Source organism: Ursus americanus, chromosome 16 (genome assembly GCF_024610735.1).
Source record: "Ursus americanus isolate L20-20 chromosome 16, mUrsAme1.1.p, whole genome shotgun sequence".
Taxonomy (NCBI): Eukaryota; Metazoa; Chordata; class Mammalia; order Carnivora; family Ursidae; genus Ursus; species Ursus americanus.
The window spans coordinates 46,183,682-46,203,086 of record NC_142142.1 but is presented as its reverse complement, the minus strand read 5'-3'; the positions used below and the strand labels follow the sequence as shown (position 1 = coordinate 46,203,086).

Here is a 19,405-nt window from a genome sequence, read left to right as displayed (position 1 = left end):
GTTCTCCTAGAAACAGGGCTGGTGGGGGCTTCCTTTGGTTCCTACTCCCACGGTCCCCCTGTTCTTCTTTCAACGTTTCAGTTCATAAATCTTCACATGAGATCATTTCTGTTAAAATGACTTGGGTGGCTTCTGTCTCCTGACTGGACCCCGACTGCCACTCCTGACTATTCTTTCAGCCTTTAGTTGCTTTAAATCAGAATAATCAGGAGAGCCATGACAGAGGAGGGAGGAGGAAAATCAAGCTCGGGGTGTTCCATCTGTGTGTGACTAGTCTCTAAAAGTAGCTGCTGGATTGGTAGATTCCAGAATCACATAGGAAAATCATTTGCAGAAAAGCAGAATAAAATCTTTTCTGGATAGTGCACAAAGCACCTGAAGGGTCTAAAGAAACACAGCATCTGTTCCCAGAGACCAGCAGATGAGAAGGCAGACAAGGGAATGACTCAGCAACAACTCCGTAACATATTCTAGAAGCTGCTGTGGGAACAAATCCTTCTGCCTGGGGTTGGTTTGCACATTTGCAGTGTTAGCTCTAATGTGAATTTGTATAATACACTGGGCGGAACAGCACCAGTGTTTTTGGCTTCCTTGCTTCTATTTCTTAAGTAACATGGAGGCTCTGTTGTATACTCATAACACAAGGTAGCTGCTGTCAAAGACGTTTGTTTTTTTTTAATATCTAACTTGAATAAAAAGCAGAATAAAAAATGATAAAATTGCGTAGTAAAAATTTCCAGTTCTCTGCTTCCGATCATGAATGAGGCAACTGGAATTATTCTTACCTCTTTGTAGCTAGTTATTCAAATTTACTTGTGGTTTTAATGCCACGTTAATGTGAATATAATTCCCAATGCTTTTTTTTACTCTTCTTTAAAGGCTTTTTAATAGTGAAATATTCTATATACATATACGTGAAGGTAAATCAAGCTTAATGAATGGTTATAAAATGAATATCTGTGTAACCAGCATTCAAAGTCAGGAAGTACGATTTCACAAACACTCTGCCAACCCCCACCCCTGCTGTCCAGAGCTAACCACAATCTAACTCTATGAGAATCACTACTTTGCTTCTTTTCATAGTTTTCTCCATTAACTGTACAGCCATCAATGCAGTACAGTTTTTTTTCTGTTTGTAATTTTTATATATAAAAATCATACAATATGTATTTTGAGGGGTTTTTTTCTCAACATTTTTTTAAAGATGTGTTTATTTATTTTAGAGAGAGACAGCCAGAGCAGGGAGGAGGGGAAAGAGAAAGGGAAAGAGAAACATAAGCAGACTCCTCACTGAGCAGGGAGCCCGACGCAGCGCTCCATCTCACAACTCTGAGATGGTGACCTGGCTGACATCAGGAGAGAGGCTTTAAGAGCTCTCTGTGTTGTTGCTGTATTTCATTCATTGTCACTATTATATAGTAGGCCAGCATATAGTCTAACACATTTTAACTAACTATTCTACTGTTGATGGACATTTCAGTTATTTCCAATTTGGGTGCAGGTAAGTTTGAGAGGTAGATACCTAAAAGTGAAATTGCTGAATCATAGGATATATATCCCAGCTAACCTTGAACCATTTGCCAAAGTGGCTGCATCACTTCACACTCCCATCTGTAGCACATGAGCATTCTTTGTCCTGCACCCTCCCCAGCCCTGGGCGCAGTCATATATTTTGACTTATGCCTATCTGGTGAGTATGGAATGACAGATATCCACTATGATTTTAATTTGGCCTCTTCTGATTATTAAGGAAGTAAGCATCTTTTCAATAAAAAACAAATATTTATCTGCCATCTGGATTTTTTTTGTAATATTCCTGTCCAAGTCATTTACCTATTCTTTCACTGGATTTTCTTTCTTGATTTGTAGGAGTCCTTTGCCCATCCTAGCAGTATTTGTGGCAAATATCTCCTCCCATTCAGTGGCCTGCCTTTCCTTGCTTTCCAAAGATGGGAAGTCAGGGTGGCCCTACAGCAGCCTAGCCCCAGAGCTCCCCGTCCTTGAACGCTGTTATCACAAGTACCACCCCTTCCGCGGGGCAGGGAACGCTACCGCGCTGGCCCCGCCCCCTGAGCGGAGCCCCGCCCCCTGAGCGGAGCCTCGGGCTCGCTCTGTTGGCCGCGGTCTCCAGGGCAGCACCTGCCACGCCGGCGGGGCGGGGCGGCGGGAGGGAGGCCGGGAGGTGGCAGCTCGGGAGGATGCGGGCTGCAGGGGTCGCGGTCGCCGAGGAGCACTGGGCAGGTGACAGGCGGTTGCCTCCTGAACGAGGGTGCGCGTGCCGGGGGAGGGAAATGGGCAGGACTGGGACTGGGGGTGGGGACAGCAGGAAACCTCCGGAGGAAACTGGATCAGGACCAGGAGAACCCCAACAAGCCCGCGCCGGACAGCATTTGGGGCCTGGGCGGGAAGGGAGGACCTAGGCAAGGCAGGGGCGAGGGCCCAGAGGCCGGTACCTGGAAAGGCTTTGGTGCCCAGACTCCCAGAGCAGCCCTGGCCTCTGTTGATAACCCGCCTGGGGCACCTGACCATCCCCCTCCTCCCCCGACCTTAAGACGCCTTTGTTGCCGGGTCTTGTCCATCAGAAAAAAGGCAAAGAGAGAAAACAAACCGATCGTCCCTTACGGGCAGCTTCCGGGCTGATCCACAACAGGGCAACTTTTTCTCTACCTTTCATCTTGGCCAGAGCGAGCAGGGTTCCTTTTCACCTACAGAAGGAAATTCGTTCCTCCTGGTACTAGAGGACGAGACCCAAGGTCTTGAAGGGAGCCCTAGGGAACGGGCCGCGTCTTAGTGCCTGGATACCACTGCCGATATCCCAGTCCGCCTTGTTTACTTTTGTAACGAGACTGACTGTCAGCCTCTCTCGGTCAGAAATTTCAGTGAAAAACAATTGTGCCACTAGGGAGCCACATTCATTACATTTAAAATGCCTACTTGCTAATTTATTCGGAGATACCAGCTTTTCCTTCTTTAATCTCATGCCTTTATAAGATCAGGCCTCCACCAAAGGCCCAGCTTTGCTGTGTTTGGCTTTGTATTCTCTGCACTATCCCACATTTAATTACAACAAAATTATTTTCTATGGACTTTGTTCTTTATTTATTCACGCTAAGAAACCTTAGTCTATCTCACTTAAGAAGAACAACTGAGGGGACTGAATGATTTCATGAGCAATTCCAAATTGAAATAGAATGATTATTTTAAGCTTTTTCTTTAACAATCCCAAGTACAGTGACTTAAACTCATCCAGTAAAACTCTTACAGATGTTTATGCAAACTGTTTCTGTTAAAATGTTAGTTAGTACTTGGTGAATTTGCCACTTTCTAAAAACTCCCTAAAAAGCAAGAGTTAATCTACTTGTCAATATTAAAGTAATAAGATAGGGCACACTATGTATTTTTAGAATGAGATGATACAACAAAGCGGTCTATACAGTTAAACAATATTATTTATATTTATAATACCAGCTTGGGGAATTTTGAATTAAAAAAAAAAAACCACTCCATATGCATTTAAATCTGAATGCTACCTTTTGTCTGTTTTGCTTGTTAAGGTACTTCCCTCTAAGGTGTTTGATGGTGTTAGCAACGAGGTCAACATTATTAGCAGTGCAAGGAATAGGAATAAGTTCGTGTTATTTAATTAAAGTTAGCATTTGCCAAAAGAACAAGAGCAAGCCCTTAGAAAATGTTATAGGAAACTCTGATGGTAAAAGTTTCTGTTGTCTGACCTACAGGGAAAAAAAATGGCATAAAGGCAGTGAGATAGAAGACTGAGCAAAATAGAAATGCCAGGGAGAGATGAAAGGAAGCACAATCAAAATCATCACCTCCTTTCAATCTGATACGAACTTAGAGCACCCTTTCCATAACCCATCTCATGGGTCTTTATGACAGCCCTCTGAGACAAGGAAGGCTCACTTGGAATCACACACTTAAGCGAGTTCGAAGGGACCCTAGCTGTTACTCAGGCCAATCTCCCACCCACCCAACATTCTCCAAGACAGCTATGAGTCACTTAGTGGCAGAATTCACAAAACCTCCAAATTTGGTGTTAAACGGTTTTAATCATTGTCCATTTTTTTTTTTTTAAATACTGAGCTGAAGTTGATCTCCACGTAACGTCCACCTAAATTACTCATTCCTACCTACTCATGGCCTACCTAGTGGCAACCGGGGGTCCAAAATGTCTTCTAAATGATGAAACCAGCCAATATCGGTCTAGACACAACACAGCTGCCCTCCTTACTGCTCCAACTATGGAAACCACTCTCCTCCCTGCTCTCTCCTTTACTTTCAAAAGGTAGACCTGAACCTGTTTTACTCTATGCGTGAATACTCCCGAACATGGCATATTTATATCGTAGGCCTGGGTATTTGAAATAAAGCCATCCAAGTAGTGCCCGTAATTAACCATTTAGCTCGGTCCAGGCTTGGCTGTAATACGCCCTTGGAAGGTAGAAAAAGGAATCCAGCCATTTGATTTCCTCAATAAAGCTGAATTTGATTACTCAGGCTGTTTATGAACTCCACATCAGATGTGTTTCTGTAGAGACAAAAACAATAGTTTTTCCAATAGACCTTCCTCATACAAAAGGGTACGTACAAAAGGCTGCAGAAAATATAACAGGGTTCTGCTGACTTAAATGTTTGATTAACATTGAAATTAAAGAGAATTCAGTAGTCACGAAGTGACATAAATATATTTTTTTTTTAGGTAATGCTTTTGTGAACCACAACTTTAAATATTCAAGCCAACTGCTCCTATCATCAAGAATATTTGTATTCATATTCATATTTGTATGTTTTCAAGATGAGTCATAGTCAATTAATTCCCAAGCTCTCAATCCAGTCTCCTGTTCATCATACCAACTTAAAGGTCCGGTCCACAGAGCCACCTTTTAAGAAGGACTTACATCTGATTTCAAAAGACTCCTTGGAATCTGAATCAGGAAGCTTCACTCAAGAGAGTAAGTCCCAGTTGGAAGACCAAATCCAGGACAACAATATGGAGTTGGACAGCTTAGAGGAGGAAAGCCTTCAACAGGAAAGCCTGAGTGAGACAGAAGAGGAAGCAAGCAGAAAAGCAGCTCGGAAGGAAGGCAGAGAAAACCCCCATACCCAGAACACCGGCATGGACAACAGGTAAGGAATCGGCCTATGTACGGTACCAGTGGGTTCTGAAATGTTAAGTCATCACTGGTAGATCATAAGCGACAGTAAGGACAGGCTATGGATGAGCACCTTTACTGTGTGTATGACAGCAACTAAGGACAGCTTGAAGCCAGGCTTTTTGCCACACCTTTTAATAAAAAATATGCAAAAGACAAGGTATTAATAAGGGCATATGCATTTCTTCTGCTCCTTATTTCCCGCCCATATTCCAAGTGTCTCCACTGCTAGGATCTGACCTTGGAAAGATTCCAGAAAGCCTGCTATGGAAAAGTGCCATGACTTGGAATCAGGTGGTGTTGATTTGGTCCAGGCACTGCTGTTAAGTGTATAACTTGGAATAAGTCACTTAACTCTTTTGTGGCTCACTTTTCTCACCTGTCAAATTGGCCTGGCCCGTCCATCTCCCAGGACTGCTGTCAGGGTCAGTAAATAACATTCTGGGAGTACAGTCCTACCTGAGCTGACGAAGGTCTACCTCCCGGGGCTTACATAATCGTATAAGGATTTAATTTCAAACAATCAGTATTTATGGGGTGTTAACATTATGCAATGAGCTACCAAATAATATAAGAGAATATACATTAGTGCATTACTCAGTTTTAATGAAAAAATTATAAGACTCAGTATGGAAGAAGTTAAAAGTTATTGATTAGAAAGAGGTTTTCATGGGGGGATGGAGTGTGTAGTCTGAAGCAGACCATCTGGGTTCAAGTTCTGCCACGTACTAGCTGTGAGAGTTGGCCAAGTCCATTTAATCACTCTGTGCCTCAGTTCCCTCATCACTAAAATGGGATAATAGTTACTTCGCAGAGTTTTGAGGCTAAAATAAGTGAATATATATACAACGTATGTAGGACGGTGACTAGCTCTTTATGAGTTATAGATGTGTTAGGTTTTGGTTTGTTTTAAAAGGGTGAAATAGACTGAGGAATGTTTCTTAGAAGGCCTAGAACTTGGACAGGCAGGGTTTTGGAGAGAAGGTAAAATTTGGAAGCAAGGACCCAATTAGAGTGAGACACATTCAAGCCCCACTTGGTGGCAGATGATTTGTTCTGAACATAGGGAGAGAGGACTGCGTAAGGGACCTGGTTATAGGGGCCATCATGCGTGCAGCCAGCCCACACCCCAGATAGGGCGTTGAACACAGAACCCTACAACCTGTCCCAGCAAGGCAGCCATAGCAAGGGGCACCTGAAGGAGCCGGAATTAGAGTCCAGCTCTGAGTCTTTTTCCTCCTTTCTGCTTGCCCTCCTTATTTCTTCCACTGCAAATATTTCTGGGCAGAATCGATCTCACTTCTTGGGGATCTCAAAGTACAATGCAAGTGTGACGCGCCGTGAGCAAGGTGCAGTCACAGCGCTGGGGAGGACGGGGGGTTCAGGGAAGCGTCAGCCAGACGGCCTCCCCCGCCTGACCTGGCTACACCAGGGGGAGAGAATACAGGTTCTTGGGGAGACCTGGGAGAGGAAGCCATGTTTAAGAAAGATGATCCTGCAAGCCAGTGCGTTCTGAATTAGAGGGTCAATTCACGACAAACAAAGAAACTACCAGATTACCAGATGGTAATCGTAATTACAACAACGACAACAGTATCTCTTTTTAGAGGCCTATCCGTAATTTCATTCACTTCTTCATTGTCATCCTGCCAGAAAAATGCTGCTCTTCCCATTTTACAGATAAAGAAAATGAGGTGAACAGAGATAAGTAACTTGCTGGACCTCATAGAGCTGTGCGAGGATGAGGGGCGCCTGGGTGGTTCAGGCCGTGACCTTGGAGTCCTGGGATTTGAGCCCTGTGTCAGGCTCCCTGCTCAGTGGGGAGTCTGCTTCTCCCTCTCCCTCTGCTCATCCCCCCTGCTCATGCTCTCCCTCTCTCTCTAATAAATAAAATCTGAAAAAAAAAAAGTACAGAGAAAAATTCCATATAACCCTTATTGCCATATTTGTTTCAGATATTTATTTATTCATTTATTTATTTTAGAGCATGCGTGAGTGGGAGGGGCAGAGGGAGAGGGAGAGAGACTCCCAAGCAGACTCCGTGCCGAGCGCAGAGCCTGAAGCAGGGCTCAATCCCACGGCCCTGAGATCACGACCTGAGCCAAAACCATAATATATACACTCAATCAACTGCACCACCCAGACGCCCCTTAGATATATTTTTTTATAGACATAAAACATTACAGATAAAACTTCCTTGTTCCCCTTCCCAAACCCATTCCCCCACTGGCCTCCTCAGAGATGACCAATATGTATGCTTATGTGGGTGCGTATCCTTCTTAGCAAACTTCTATTCGTTCACTGCATAGGTAATTTATAGTGGGGGGGGGGCGAAGAGAATGAGTATCTGCATTGACAGGGCTTGTTGACAGATGAGATATGGTGGCTGAAGGAAGAGGAGAAGCCAAAGGTTACGTTAAGGTGCTCGTAACAATAGCTGGCATTTATAGAGTATTTACCATGAGCCCATCACTGTGCTAGACACTTTACGTGTATTATCTCATTTAACCCGTGTGGCAGCCCTGTTAGGAGACACTACAGTGATCCCCATTTTAAAGGCTGTACATGAGGCGTAAAGGGATTATATTTATACCCCTTTATTACATCGACTGAGTGGTGGAGCGGAGAACCCGTGCAGTCTGGCTCTATGCCTTAAGCCGTGTTTTGATTATAGCTCTGACAGAAGAGAGTGGGACAGAGTCTCCGAGGTCATAAATGGTAGTAGTTTTACTGCTGGTTTGTTGTTGTTGTTGTTCTTTTTCCAGAAACGAGGGCAGAGGAAAGATGTTTTGCAGTAGATAGGCATTCTGGTCTGTAGAGAAACCAAAGCAAGGATCCATTAAGGGACCTCATTTCCCCAAAGTTGAGTTTTTCCTCTTTGAGTCCAGTGCTCAGGGAGCAGACTTGAACCCTTGCTCTTTACCCAAGGACAACGTAAATGCCACTCAATATATTTCAAAATAAAGAAAAGTACTTGTAGAAATCAAAATTATGGTGAGGGCCTTCGTCTTCTGATTCAGAGATCCATAAATCTTGCTGTTTTCCTTAGACTGGTTTGCCTTAGAAATCTTTAATGACAGACTATCATCCTCAGGGTTGGAATGGCTTTTAGCCCTAGTAATTATTTGGCGGTGTAGTGCTTGAGACATCGAACGTTAGGAGACCCAGTTCTCCACTACAAAGGAAAACAGAACCGAAGCATTTAGCCAAATAATGCCTCAAAAATATTATTCAGGTTAGTTTAGTTATTGGCCTCTTTCACTTAAGTCTTGGAAACCTTTCCTACGTGCATGGCTGCTTGGCTCCGAGTAGTTTACTAGCCATGAAACAGACAAATCGATCTCAGACTCTCAGTATGAAATTCAAGTAGGCTTTCATTTTTATAAGGTAGATGGCATTCTGGGAATTGTAGTTCAAAAAAAACTAGTCAGCCCCTTGCCTTAAAACCATGAAAAATCTCTTTCTTCTTGCTGTTATAAGCAACAGTTTTAAAAGCTGCCTGACAAATCGCTTGAGCCCTACTCTTCTGTTTTGATGTTACCAGAACCTCCTCAAAGCAATTACTCTCTTGTATCTCACCAAAGTCAAGCCATAGTTCAATGTATATGGATTAGAGAAAACCTTTTACTTAATGGAAATTGGAGCAGCATTGACTACGGTGAATGAATCAAGAGTGGAGAGAGGATCTCCACGTGATAATCCTTAAACCCCACTCCACAACTAGCCTTAGGACACTCGGCGCTGGCAAAGAAAGAGATCAATGTAATTCCTCGAGCATTAGAAATAACCTCTTCAGTCCTGGGGCCTCTGATTCGTATATGTTAAAAAAAAAAAAAATTAGAGGGCAGCGGTACAATACCTAGTATATGTGTTTAATAAGAATACTTAAATGTAATTAGCTACCATTTGTAGAACTATTTGCTTTATATACACTGTCTTATTTATCCTTCCAAGAGTCTCTCATGCATTATTACCCCCATTTTGCAGATAAGGAACCAAGGCTCTGAGAGTTGTGTAGGTGTATATAGTTACTAAGGGGCACAGCCAGAAACTGAACTGAATGAATGCTCCCCTAACCAAAGCCTGAGCCTCTAATTAGAAGTTATCTAGAGAGGTGATCAGGGCTGATCTGATAAAGGATTCGGTTTTACGATCTAGCAAAAATTAAAGCTGTAACAATTTCGATATGGACTAAACTGAAGCCAGAGTAAACATACATGGAAAATTACATGTTTCGGTAAAGTAATAAAAGTTTCTAAAGGTTGCTGTGCCTTCGTAATAAACCAACATTAATCGTATTTTACTTTGGGCAGCGGGTCATCATAGTTGCCTATATTCCTTAGCACCTCTCCTGGGAAAGAGAGAGGCTTTCATTCATTAAGGTCTGTCGATGTCTTTCCCATCATCTGGGACCAACAGCCCTCACCAAAGATCCCATAGTCTAATAAACCACCTTGTGCGAGAAATTACTGGGCAGGAGACAGACACAATGAGGAATTCTTAAGTTGTTATGCTCAGAATTGGCTAAAAATAAGAAAGGGACGCAGTAATAATAATCTGCATTTTTATTGTGCTGTGGGAGTCTAGGATCTTCCTCTCAAATGCTTTTATATATATTATTTCTGATTAATAGTACAAGAATCAGGTGAAGGGTTCAAATAATAGTGGCGGAGAACAAAACAGCGAGTGGGTAAAGAGAGACTGGGTGAAGACCAACACTCAGCCTTTCCACTTCCTGCAGATTTCCCAGACTGTTTGCAGAACACGTTGGGAATGTGAATCTGAGGGCAGACTTTCCTCTCACAGGTGTTACAGAGTATGTTTGTTTTCTTTTGTTTTTTGCACGGGTGAAGAGGGTAAAGATGGCCCCGAGGACATGTCTGACATTCTAGTATTACCGAGAACACCGTGAGAGCTTCCAGGGGCCCACTTTCATCCCTGTTGGTGTCTAGAAACATTCATCCATGTTGATTTTTACGGACTTTGTTAGATAGATTTTCAATGTAAGGCCCCTGGTTGGCCAACCACTTCACAAAACTTACACTACACCCTTACTCTGGGGCTTTCACACAGCATGTTGGGGATAGCTGTTAGCATTTTAGTTATTTCTGATCACAGGGGAATGGCTGTATCAGAGAAGTGACTTTTTGTCGCAGGCATTTGTCATTTCTGTTGTCTGTGCATCCATTTGCTCACAAACTCGGCCGCCGTTAAACCTGGTGCACTCCTCAGGGCAGGCATGGTGCCATCACAGCAGATGAGCGGGCAGGGACGGAAGTCAAGTGTGTGCGTGGGCATAGATGGTGTCTATTAGAGGCAGAGTCCCCGCCAGAAATGCTAAAGCCGCTGTGCCCTGCGGTGTAACGCCCTCGGAGACACCCACTAATTCCCTTCTAGCTTATTTCAAAATTGGGATGCTCGCTGTGTTAGATTAGTAACTAGGTAGTGAGTTCGAACACCTCCCACAGTATGATTTGAAGTCACATCCCTTACAGTGCTCTGAGTTCATCCAGACGTCTCAGAGGATCGCCAGTTATTAAAGGAACGGTCGGATCCGTGACCGTAACTGTGGTCATTATTTCTACTCCCTGGCAAGTGTGAAAATACAGAAAACTTCCATTATTATACATTTTTAACATACTGAATTTAAAATGAGTGCTTTTTCTAATTCTTATATACCATGATGGACGCCATCCAATGAATAAAACCATGGATTTTCAGAGCGGCAGGGTCCCTAAAGCACAGCCTACTCCCCTTACTGCCCAAAGGAGGAGCCCAAGGCCTAGGGTGGTACAGAGATTCACCCAAGTACACACAGCCAGTCAGTGGGACCCACGTTTCAAGGCCTGTCCTTCCGCTGCCTATCTCATGACATCACAGTCACCTTGCAATGACAATGCCATCAATATCTGGCATTTAGAAGACAAGACATTCTATGGGGCATCTAGGCGGCTCGGTCGGTTAAGCATCCAACTCTTGATTTCGGCTGAGGTCATGGTCTCAGGGTCCTGAGATTGAACCCTGCATAGAGTCTGCACTCAGCAGGGAGTCTGCTTGAGATTTTTTTTCCCTCTCCCCCTCCCCCTCTCCCCCACCAACCCTGGCTCACTCGTGTGCAAGCGCGCACTCTCTCTCTCTCTTGATAAATAAATCTTTTACAACTAATAAAACAAAGAAAAGGCAGGAAATTCTATCTAAAGGAAGTGTAAATGCCTACAAATTTTATACATCCAAGGCTTCTTAGCCGCTGTTTCTGGAGAATGAAAAGAACATCCAAGATCTCCATGGAAAATTCCTGGCCTGAGCATTGTAAACTCTCACTGAACGCGACGAACTGTGTTTCTAAATACTGGGTCATACATCATTTCCCGTGTGAAGATGCAGGCTTTGTTTCACCTCAGATGAGAGAAGTGAGGGACGAGAATGTTACGTCGCAATTACGATCACGTGCTCTTTAGATCATTTGTTTTCATTCAATTCACAGACTGTCCTTGAATCAAGGCCGGTACTCATATGAACGTGGAGCAAATATCTGGTTATTCTGCAGCTATAAATCTGTTGTCAAAGACAAAGAAGGGGCTCTGGTTGGAATTACCCAAATTATCTAATTGCTGTAAATAAAGTTCACTAGGTAACAATCTAGTCCCCTCTCTGGAGTGTACTTCTGTAGACAGTCTTTGGCCTTCAGTTCATGAAAGCAAGTTTTTTCCTATTAAGATGTTTAATTGTTTTAAAGCAGGACGCCTACAGTAAATGAAATTTCCTGCATCGCAAACAACCTACTTGAAGTGCATCAGCGTATTTATGGGACCATTTTATTTCATGCTTGCAAAAGTGATTTTTTTTAATCCTTTGGATTTATTTCATTTGATTTACTTAAAAGCCATTGATAAAAAGATTAAGAGGAACCTAGAATTCAGAAATCCTTGGAAGTAATTGTCAGTTTTATAGTTCCTTAAAGAAGCATTAAAAACTTTACACTTAAACAAAAATTGAATTTGCTGTTCATATGCATAAAAGATGTAATGGCATATAAATTGGGAATAATTGTCCTGTTTCAAAGGATTAAATTAAACCTAAATCAATAATAACATGTGCAGTTTCAATTTAACTGCCTACTTAAAATAAAGTGGCAAATAAGTAACTGCTAAATGATTAATAGCAGTGCTTTTATTCACCTCCTCAACAGGCAAAATGGCCAGTTATTGAATATTTTATTATGAGTGCAAAGGATGTTAATTGTACTAGAGACATGCTCTAATTTTAGTAATTTTTTGATTGCATGCTACACTAAATATGAGGCTCTTCATTAAATGGAGATTTGATTTTATTTTGTTTGAAGTTGAGCACAGTAAGTCCTCAAACGGGGTCCATTAGAGCCTGCAAATATCGTGGCGTATGCATAGGAGACCAGCGTCCCCTTCCTCTCTGCATCCGGGTCTTACCTCGGCATCTGAAGAGGAGACCCGGCATCTGTTGTCTGAACGGTAACAAAAGAGTTGTGCACGCATTGTCTGCGTAACCTTTCTGTCGAATGGGGAGGAAGAGAAGTGCATGTTCTCTGTGCAGATGATGACTGATGAAGGAGCTCTTCACGCTCTTTTTGTTCCAGTGTGTTGACCTGGACCACGAAACCTAATTGAGCTTCTCAGCACACGAGCTCAGGACAATGGGGTTCTTCAGTGTCGTGTTCTGTTTCCACCATTAGATTCGTTTCTGTGAAGTACTACAGCTTCCCGTGCTCATAATGTTGCAAAACAGAACCTGGCCTTTGTTTCGACATATAGTTTCCATCTAGAAAGGGGACGGAGGGGATACTTGGAGACCGTCGCTGCGGGTGTAAATGGCGCAGTGTAATTAAAGCTCTTAGAAGAGAGACATTTTCAGGTTCCAATCTCCTCTGTATACATTATTAGAGTTTCTCTTCACACGATTGGCTCAGAAACATTCTTCTCAGCCAAAGCAATTCTTTTTTTTTTTTTTTTCTGATCTGTTCCCAAACACTTTGTATCGTCTAGGTTCCACTGAAAGCACCAGTCTTTCTGCAATGCATGATACACTTCCAGGGGCATTTAAGAAGGGTAATTTGTTGAGGCCAGAAATTACAGTTCTTCCTGAAGCTCTAAAGTCACTTCATTCTCCCTTGTTTTCTCTTCCTCATCAGCACTCAGCAGGTCCTTAAAACATTTCATCATGTGGCTGAAATTTCTTAGTCCCATTTCCTAAACTATAGTTCAAACAGATTGTCCACAGGTGCCTAAGTCATGGTAACAAAAATTGGACTTTTGAAGATAAGTGTTAGTTCCTTCAAGGCGCAAAGGTGCCCCTTAGTGCATCACAAGACAGCTTTGTGCCCTGGAAATAACTGAAGCCCCAGGGAGAGAAGAATCCCTTGAGATCCGTCAGTAGGAAGCACAACAGGACAATGTTATGTCATAGTGACTGAACGTGACACAGGGCAAGCAAAGAGTGTCACGGAGCTCACAGACAGAGGCGGTCATAGCTAGCCCTCACTGGATCCTTACTGTGTGTCAAGGACACAATTCATTGTAAGCATTCATGTGTGTTAACTCACTTAATGCTCTCAACAGCACAGTGAGGTAGATACTATTATCCCCATTTCACTGATGAGCAAGCTGAGGCACCGAGAAGTTAAATAATTTGCGCATGCCCACACAGTAACTGGAGGCACCAGGAACTGAGGACAGGCAGCCCCTTGTCCTTAGACACTCTGCTGTACCATTTCTCAGAACCAAAAGAAGCCATATCATTACTTAGGCAAGAAGAGCCCCACGGAGATGACAGATAACTGAGGAAGGTCTATACTCATGACCGTAGACATTATGCCACTAACAGCAGGTGCTGGTTAAATGTGCTGACCACTGTGAGTGCCGGTTTTCTTAGTATCACTGCAGAGGTGGAATCGGGGGAACCATATCCTTCAAATCTTGAAGACTACCTACTTTTTTAAAGATTTATTTGTTTGAGAAGGGAGGAGGAGGAGGAGCAAAGGAAGAGAGAAACTCAAGCAGACTCTGTGCTGAGTGCAGAGCCCAATGCGGGGCCCAATTTTACAACCCTGAGATCCTGACCTGAGCTGAAACCAAGAGTCAGACGCTCAACTGACTGCACCCCCCAGGCACCCCAAAGACTACCTATTTTTTTTTAAATAATAAGCATTCTTCAGCCTACTGATTCCTTTGTGAGTTTATCATAGGGTCATAGAATAGAAATGAAATGGACTTTGAGATATCATCTAGCAATTGAATCTGGAAATAAGACGTTAACGTATTTTCAGTGATGAGTGAGCCTATGCCCCCCCCCATTTTAAATACCCAATATGTGCTGCATTTCTTTATATATCTAATTTATTACTTGATCATGAGAGCTGGCCCAGAAAGCCTATTTCCTTGCCAGCAGGTAAGATCCACCAGCCTGCTTCTGTTTTGCTCACCATGCTTCAATGCCTAGGACCCCGGGGAGCTGCTCAGCGTGTGTTTGCTGACTGGCCGACAGACCGATTCACTAACCCACATGAGGCAGACCTTGCTCCACGACCACCTATGGAAATAGCTGAATGATAGAGGCCAGCTAGGCGGACGGGAGTCGGCCAGATGCCAGGGTCTTTGTCCTGGTTCCACCACTTGTTCACTCGGTGACCTTGGGAAAGTTACGTAAGCTCTCGAAGCTCCAGCTCCTTCATCTATTAAATGGGCATAATAATAGTACTTCTCTTATTGGGCTCTTTTTTTTTTTAAGATTTTATTTATTTTTCAGAGAGAGAGAGGGAGCACGAGTTGGGGGGAGGAGCAGAGGGAGAGAGATAAGCAGACCCCGCACTGAGCGGGGAGCCTGACGCGGAGCTCAATCCCAGGACCCTGAGATCCTGACCTGAGCTGAAACTAAGAGTCAGACGCTCAACTGACTGAGCCACCCAGGTGCCCCTCTTTGGGCTCTTCTAAGGAAAAAACTGGAGATTCACCATCAGCATTCCCTAACTGGCATACAGTATGGGCTATGTTCCCAAAGTTAGCATTCCATGTCCCACCCCCAACTAAGTAACAGAGCAGTGATCCCCAGTGCGATACTCACTTTCAAAGGCTGCCAACCCCTGCTTTAAGGAGCACAAAGAAGAGGGCTAGCTATTCTAAAACTTTACAACAAACAAGCAAATAAAAATGCTCCTGTAGTTAATACCTTCCAAACACCCATCACTTGGGCTATCCAAAAGTACTTACGTCTAACATCTTTGCTCTCTAATTACTTTTGCTCGAAACCAGACTCCCAAGTTAATTTACGTAAGCCACATTTCTTCACAGCGTTTACAGAGCCATTCAAGATCTCACCTCTGCTTCACCCTGAGCTCTCCTCCACCTTCCTTTCATCCGTACAGAATCTGTTCTTTGAAATCACCACACTCTCCCCTCCACTCCGTTCTACAAGCTCCTCCCTCAGCCTGGCATACAGTCCCTCTCCTTCTTAGCCTTAGGTCTCAGCTCAACCATCACGTCCTTCAGAAAGCTTCGCTCGACCTCCTGAGATGGGATTGGAGGTCCCTCGTGAGTCTCGATAGGCCCGTGCTCCTCGTCAGGACACTCATCACTCCCATTGTAAATTGCTTGTTTTCTTGTCTGTATCCCCACGAGGCTGTGAGCCCATCCCTGTATCCCCTAGCTCAGTAAGTGCTCAATAAACCCCCAGCAGAATCCCTGAGCGAGCAAGTAAATGAAAGAAGTTCTGTGAAATAGAGCAAACGAATGAACAGGGCAGTTACATTGACTTTTTTCTTTTCAATATGTATTGGATATGGGGAAACAGCACCTTTCTTCATTAAAAAAAAATTCATATATTTACTTGAAGATATAATCAAGGTGCCCCTTAATCCGTTCTTCCCCACCTAAACAATCACAGTTGACCTTTATGTTGAACTCATTACATGATAAACCCTAAAATCATTCACGAATTTGGTCCAATGGAAGAAGGTTTTCTGCATGTGTAGGTCCTAATTTACTACCATTGGGTTTTTAAAAATTAATATCTGATGCCACATTTGTGTTGACTCGAGTAATTTTAGAGGCTGTTATTTAAGAAACGCTCATTCACTCCTCTGCCCAGAGCACAGGGTAGAGTATTGGGGCAGAGGTTAGGGAAGGAAGGAGACTGTCAGTCCCTGCCGCCCAAAGCTTTAACTAGGTGAAGAGGCAAAGTTACTATAGTGGAAGGTGAAATAAGCACAAATACAGAACATTAAGATATACGGTCTCATTTTGATGTCTACGCAATCCTGAGAAGTAAGCAGAACAAATATAATTGATCGCTACTTACAGACAAGAGACACTGGCTCAGAGATGACATGATTTCATGCACAGCTAACGACAGACCCAGAACTTGAGCCCAGGTGTGTCCAGTCCCAAGTCCAGATTGTGCCCTGCTGGACCATCCCAGGTCCCCACTCCGTGCCTACTGAGACCTAGAGAGCCAAGTGAAAGGCAAGGCCAAAACACCGTGGGAGTTCACATGACATCCCACAGGCGAAACCTCGTCCTCAAAAGCCCCAGAGGCAGGTAACCCGTGGTGCTTAGGGAGTGGGCTGGGTTGCAGAGTTTGACCTCCAACTTCCCAACAAATGTGTGCGATCTCCATTCAGGCATTTTGCTGGAAGAGAGTATCATTTTTCTTCCCTTGGTGGAGAAAGAAGAGCAGCCCACTCCAAGAACTTCTCCATCTTTTTTTTTTTTTTAAGATTTTCTTTATGTATTTGTCAGAGAAAAAGAGAGAGAGCACAAGCAGGGGGAGTGGCCGAGGGAGAGGGAGAAGCAGACTCCCGCTGAACAAGGAGCCTGATGTGGGACTGGATCCCAGGACCCTGGGATCACGACACTTAACCGACTGAGCCACCCAGGTGTCCCAAGAAGTTAATATGTGAAGGAAAAATTCAATATGACAGTTTAGCAAGACATGGGAGTTTTGTCTTTTCACTCTAATTTTTGTTTTACATCAAATCAAAAGACATCTAGGGCCACATTAAGAGAAGGAAATTAGTAGTAGGGGCACCATTAGTTTGTTTACCCAGCATAAAATTATGTCCTCTGCAAACGGGAATATCAAGTAGCATAAAAAGCCTACGTGATTTACATATTCTTTTTGATTAGAAGATTGCATCTACTATACTCAAGGAAGGAAAATCTCTCCCATTTAGCTTTTGAAGATCAAAGGGGCCATTAAATATGCCATACTACCAGCATTTTTTTTCTTTTTTTTTTTTTTTTTTTTTTGGTTAAGACCAGGAGGTGCCTTACAAATTGAGACTGTCATGAGGAAAAAGGGAAGACTTTATTTGGGGTCATAGGCCCTGATTCTGGACTAGCCCTTGTCCCTATGGCAGGACCATATGTTTAACCTTTTGCTGAAATAGGGCCATCCAAGAGCTAAGAGCACACACTGACCTGTGCTCGGTTTCGTGGGCATTTGTGCCACAAACCAAAAGAATATGCACTAAGAACTTTTCAGTGAGCCGCCGTCTGATTCTGAACCCTGGGGATCTTTCTACTGCGCGTGTGATAAAATCTACAAAGACAAAATGAAAAGCAAACTACTTAAAAGGATGAGCCTGGGTAGGTATTCACTTGAGATAAATCTTGCTTTCCCTCACAGGAGCAGCAGACCGAGGAAACTCTCATCCAGGCAATAATGGCATTTTCTTCCTAGATAAGCACCCAGACGTGTGTGTCACCAGCCAAAATGTGAAATCAGTTTTACCTTCACTAGCTGAAGTACCGAAAGTGTGCATAGCACAGTGAGTCACTGGCATGTGATTTTCAGCTGCTTTTGGGCATTTACAAATTAATTATCCCTAATTTTTAGTCCCTAATTTAATGAACTTGTAATTGAAGCCTTTGTGCCCTTACGTATACTCCGTAAGCCTGATCTGAGCCTCCGTTACGGCTTCGACACAGAGGTAGTAAAAGGGAAGTTATAGGAGAAAGATTCAAGTCAGATAACTAAACATTATGAGTAAATTCATTTTAATTAAGGACTTGACATTTCCTTTCTGCTTTGGGCAGCCAACAACCAGTAGAAGACAAATATTCGGACCTCCGCTATGACCCAAACTGGAAGAGTAAGAAAGAGGAGAGGAAGTTGTTGACGATGGAAACACTGCCGGAGTCTGTAGACAGCTCTACTAAAGATCCGACTCCCGATCCACTGTACCCTTCCAAGGAGACATCCATGGAACTCTCAGGCGAGAAAGGCGAACACAAGAGTAGCCCACAGAGCGTGGACTCCTTGCTTGGCAGTGAATTTTTAAGCCCAAACTATGAGCGTGGTACCCATCGCAGCCAGCCATTTTCGGAGCCGAGCGACAGTGATCTGGGGGAGAAGTCAAGCAACGTCTCTCATTACTTGAAGAGTTCAAGTTCACATAATGAGGTTTTCCTGCCAGGATCACGTGGCCGTCGTCGAAGGAAGTCCAAACAATATTTCGTGGAAAAAAACAAGCTGACTTTGGGATTACCTACTCCTAAAATGGACTCTTATCTTCAACTTCACAATAAAAAAAGGGGGGACATTCTCCCAGAACAGGTATGTAAGTGCTATTTAATAATCTCTTCCCAGCACTACTAGACTGGAATTAGCCTTTGTTTGAAATGGCTGGAGATCACTTCCCTTGAGATGGTGATGTCATTATAACCATGTGGCTGAGTAAAACAAAGGCCCCATCCCTTGCTCCTCTTTGAAGAATCAGGGGGATTATTCCATGAATTCTTTTTTTCTTTTTTAAGATTTTATTTACTCATTTGACAGAGAGCGAGCGAGAGTGCAAGTAGGGAGAGCGGCAGGCAGAGGGAGAGGGAGAAGCAGGCTTCTCACCGAGAGGGGAGCCCTACGTGGGACTCGATCCCAGGACCCTGGGATCATGACCCGAGCAAAAGGCAGACTCTTAACTGACGGAGCCACCCAGACGCCCCTGTTCTACTAATTCTAAATGTCCCAATACATTGGAGGTGACCTAACACACATCAGTAATGGCAACAAACACACAAGTTATTCTCAGCTTAGATTTTATATACATTTTGGGTGGTAGCAAGAGGGTGGCAGGCTATACCAAGTGGTTGTTTGGTTTGGTTTTTTTTTTTTTTTTTTTGAGAACATGCACGTGAGAGAGCGAGCGAGCAAGCACGCATGCATGAGTGGGGGGGAGGGGCAGAAGGCGAGGAAGAAGCAGACTCCCC

The 19,405-nt window shown here is 43.6% G+C and overlaps 1 protein-coding gene across 1 annotated transcript in view; it reads left to right on the top strand.

Moving 5' to 3' along the window:
* Positions 1-4,727: 4,727 nt before the first annotated feature.
* Positions 4,728-19,405, top strand: part of JHY (junctional cadherin complex regulator) — a 54,743-nt gene continuing 40,065 nt past the window's right edge. Inside the window, exons 1-2 of the mRNA XM_045798007.2 lie at positions 4,728-5,145; positions 18,236-18,755. Coding sequence (XP_045653963.2) covers positions 4,814-5,145; positions 18,236-18,755 — 852 coding nt within the window. The 5' untranslated portion in view covers positions 4,728-4,813. The remainder of the gene's footprint in view (positions 5,146-18,235; positions 18,756-19,405) is intronic.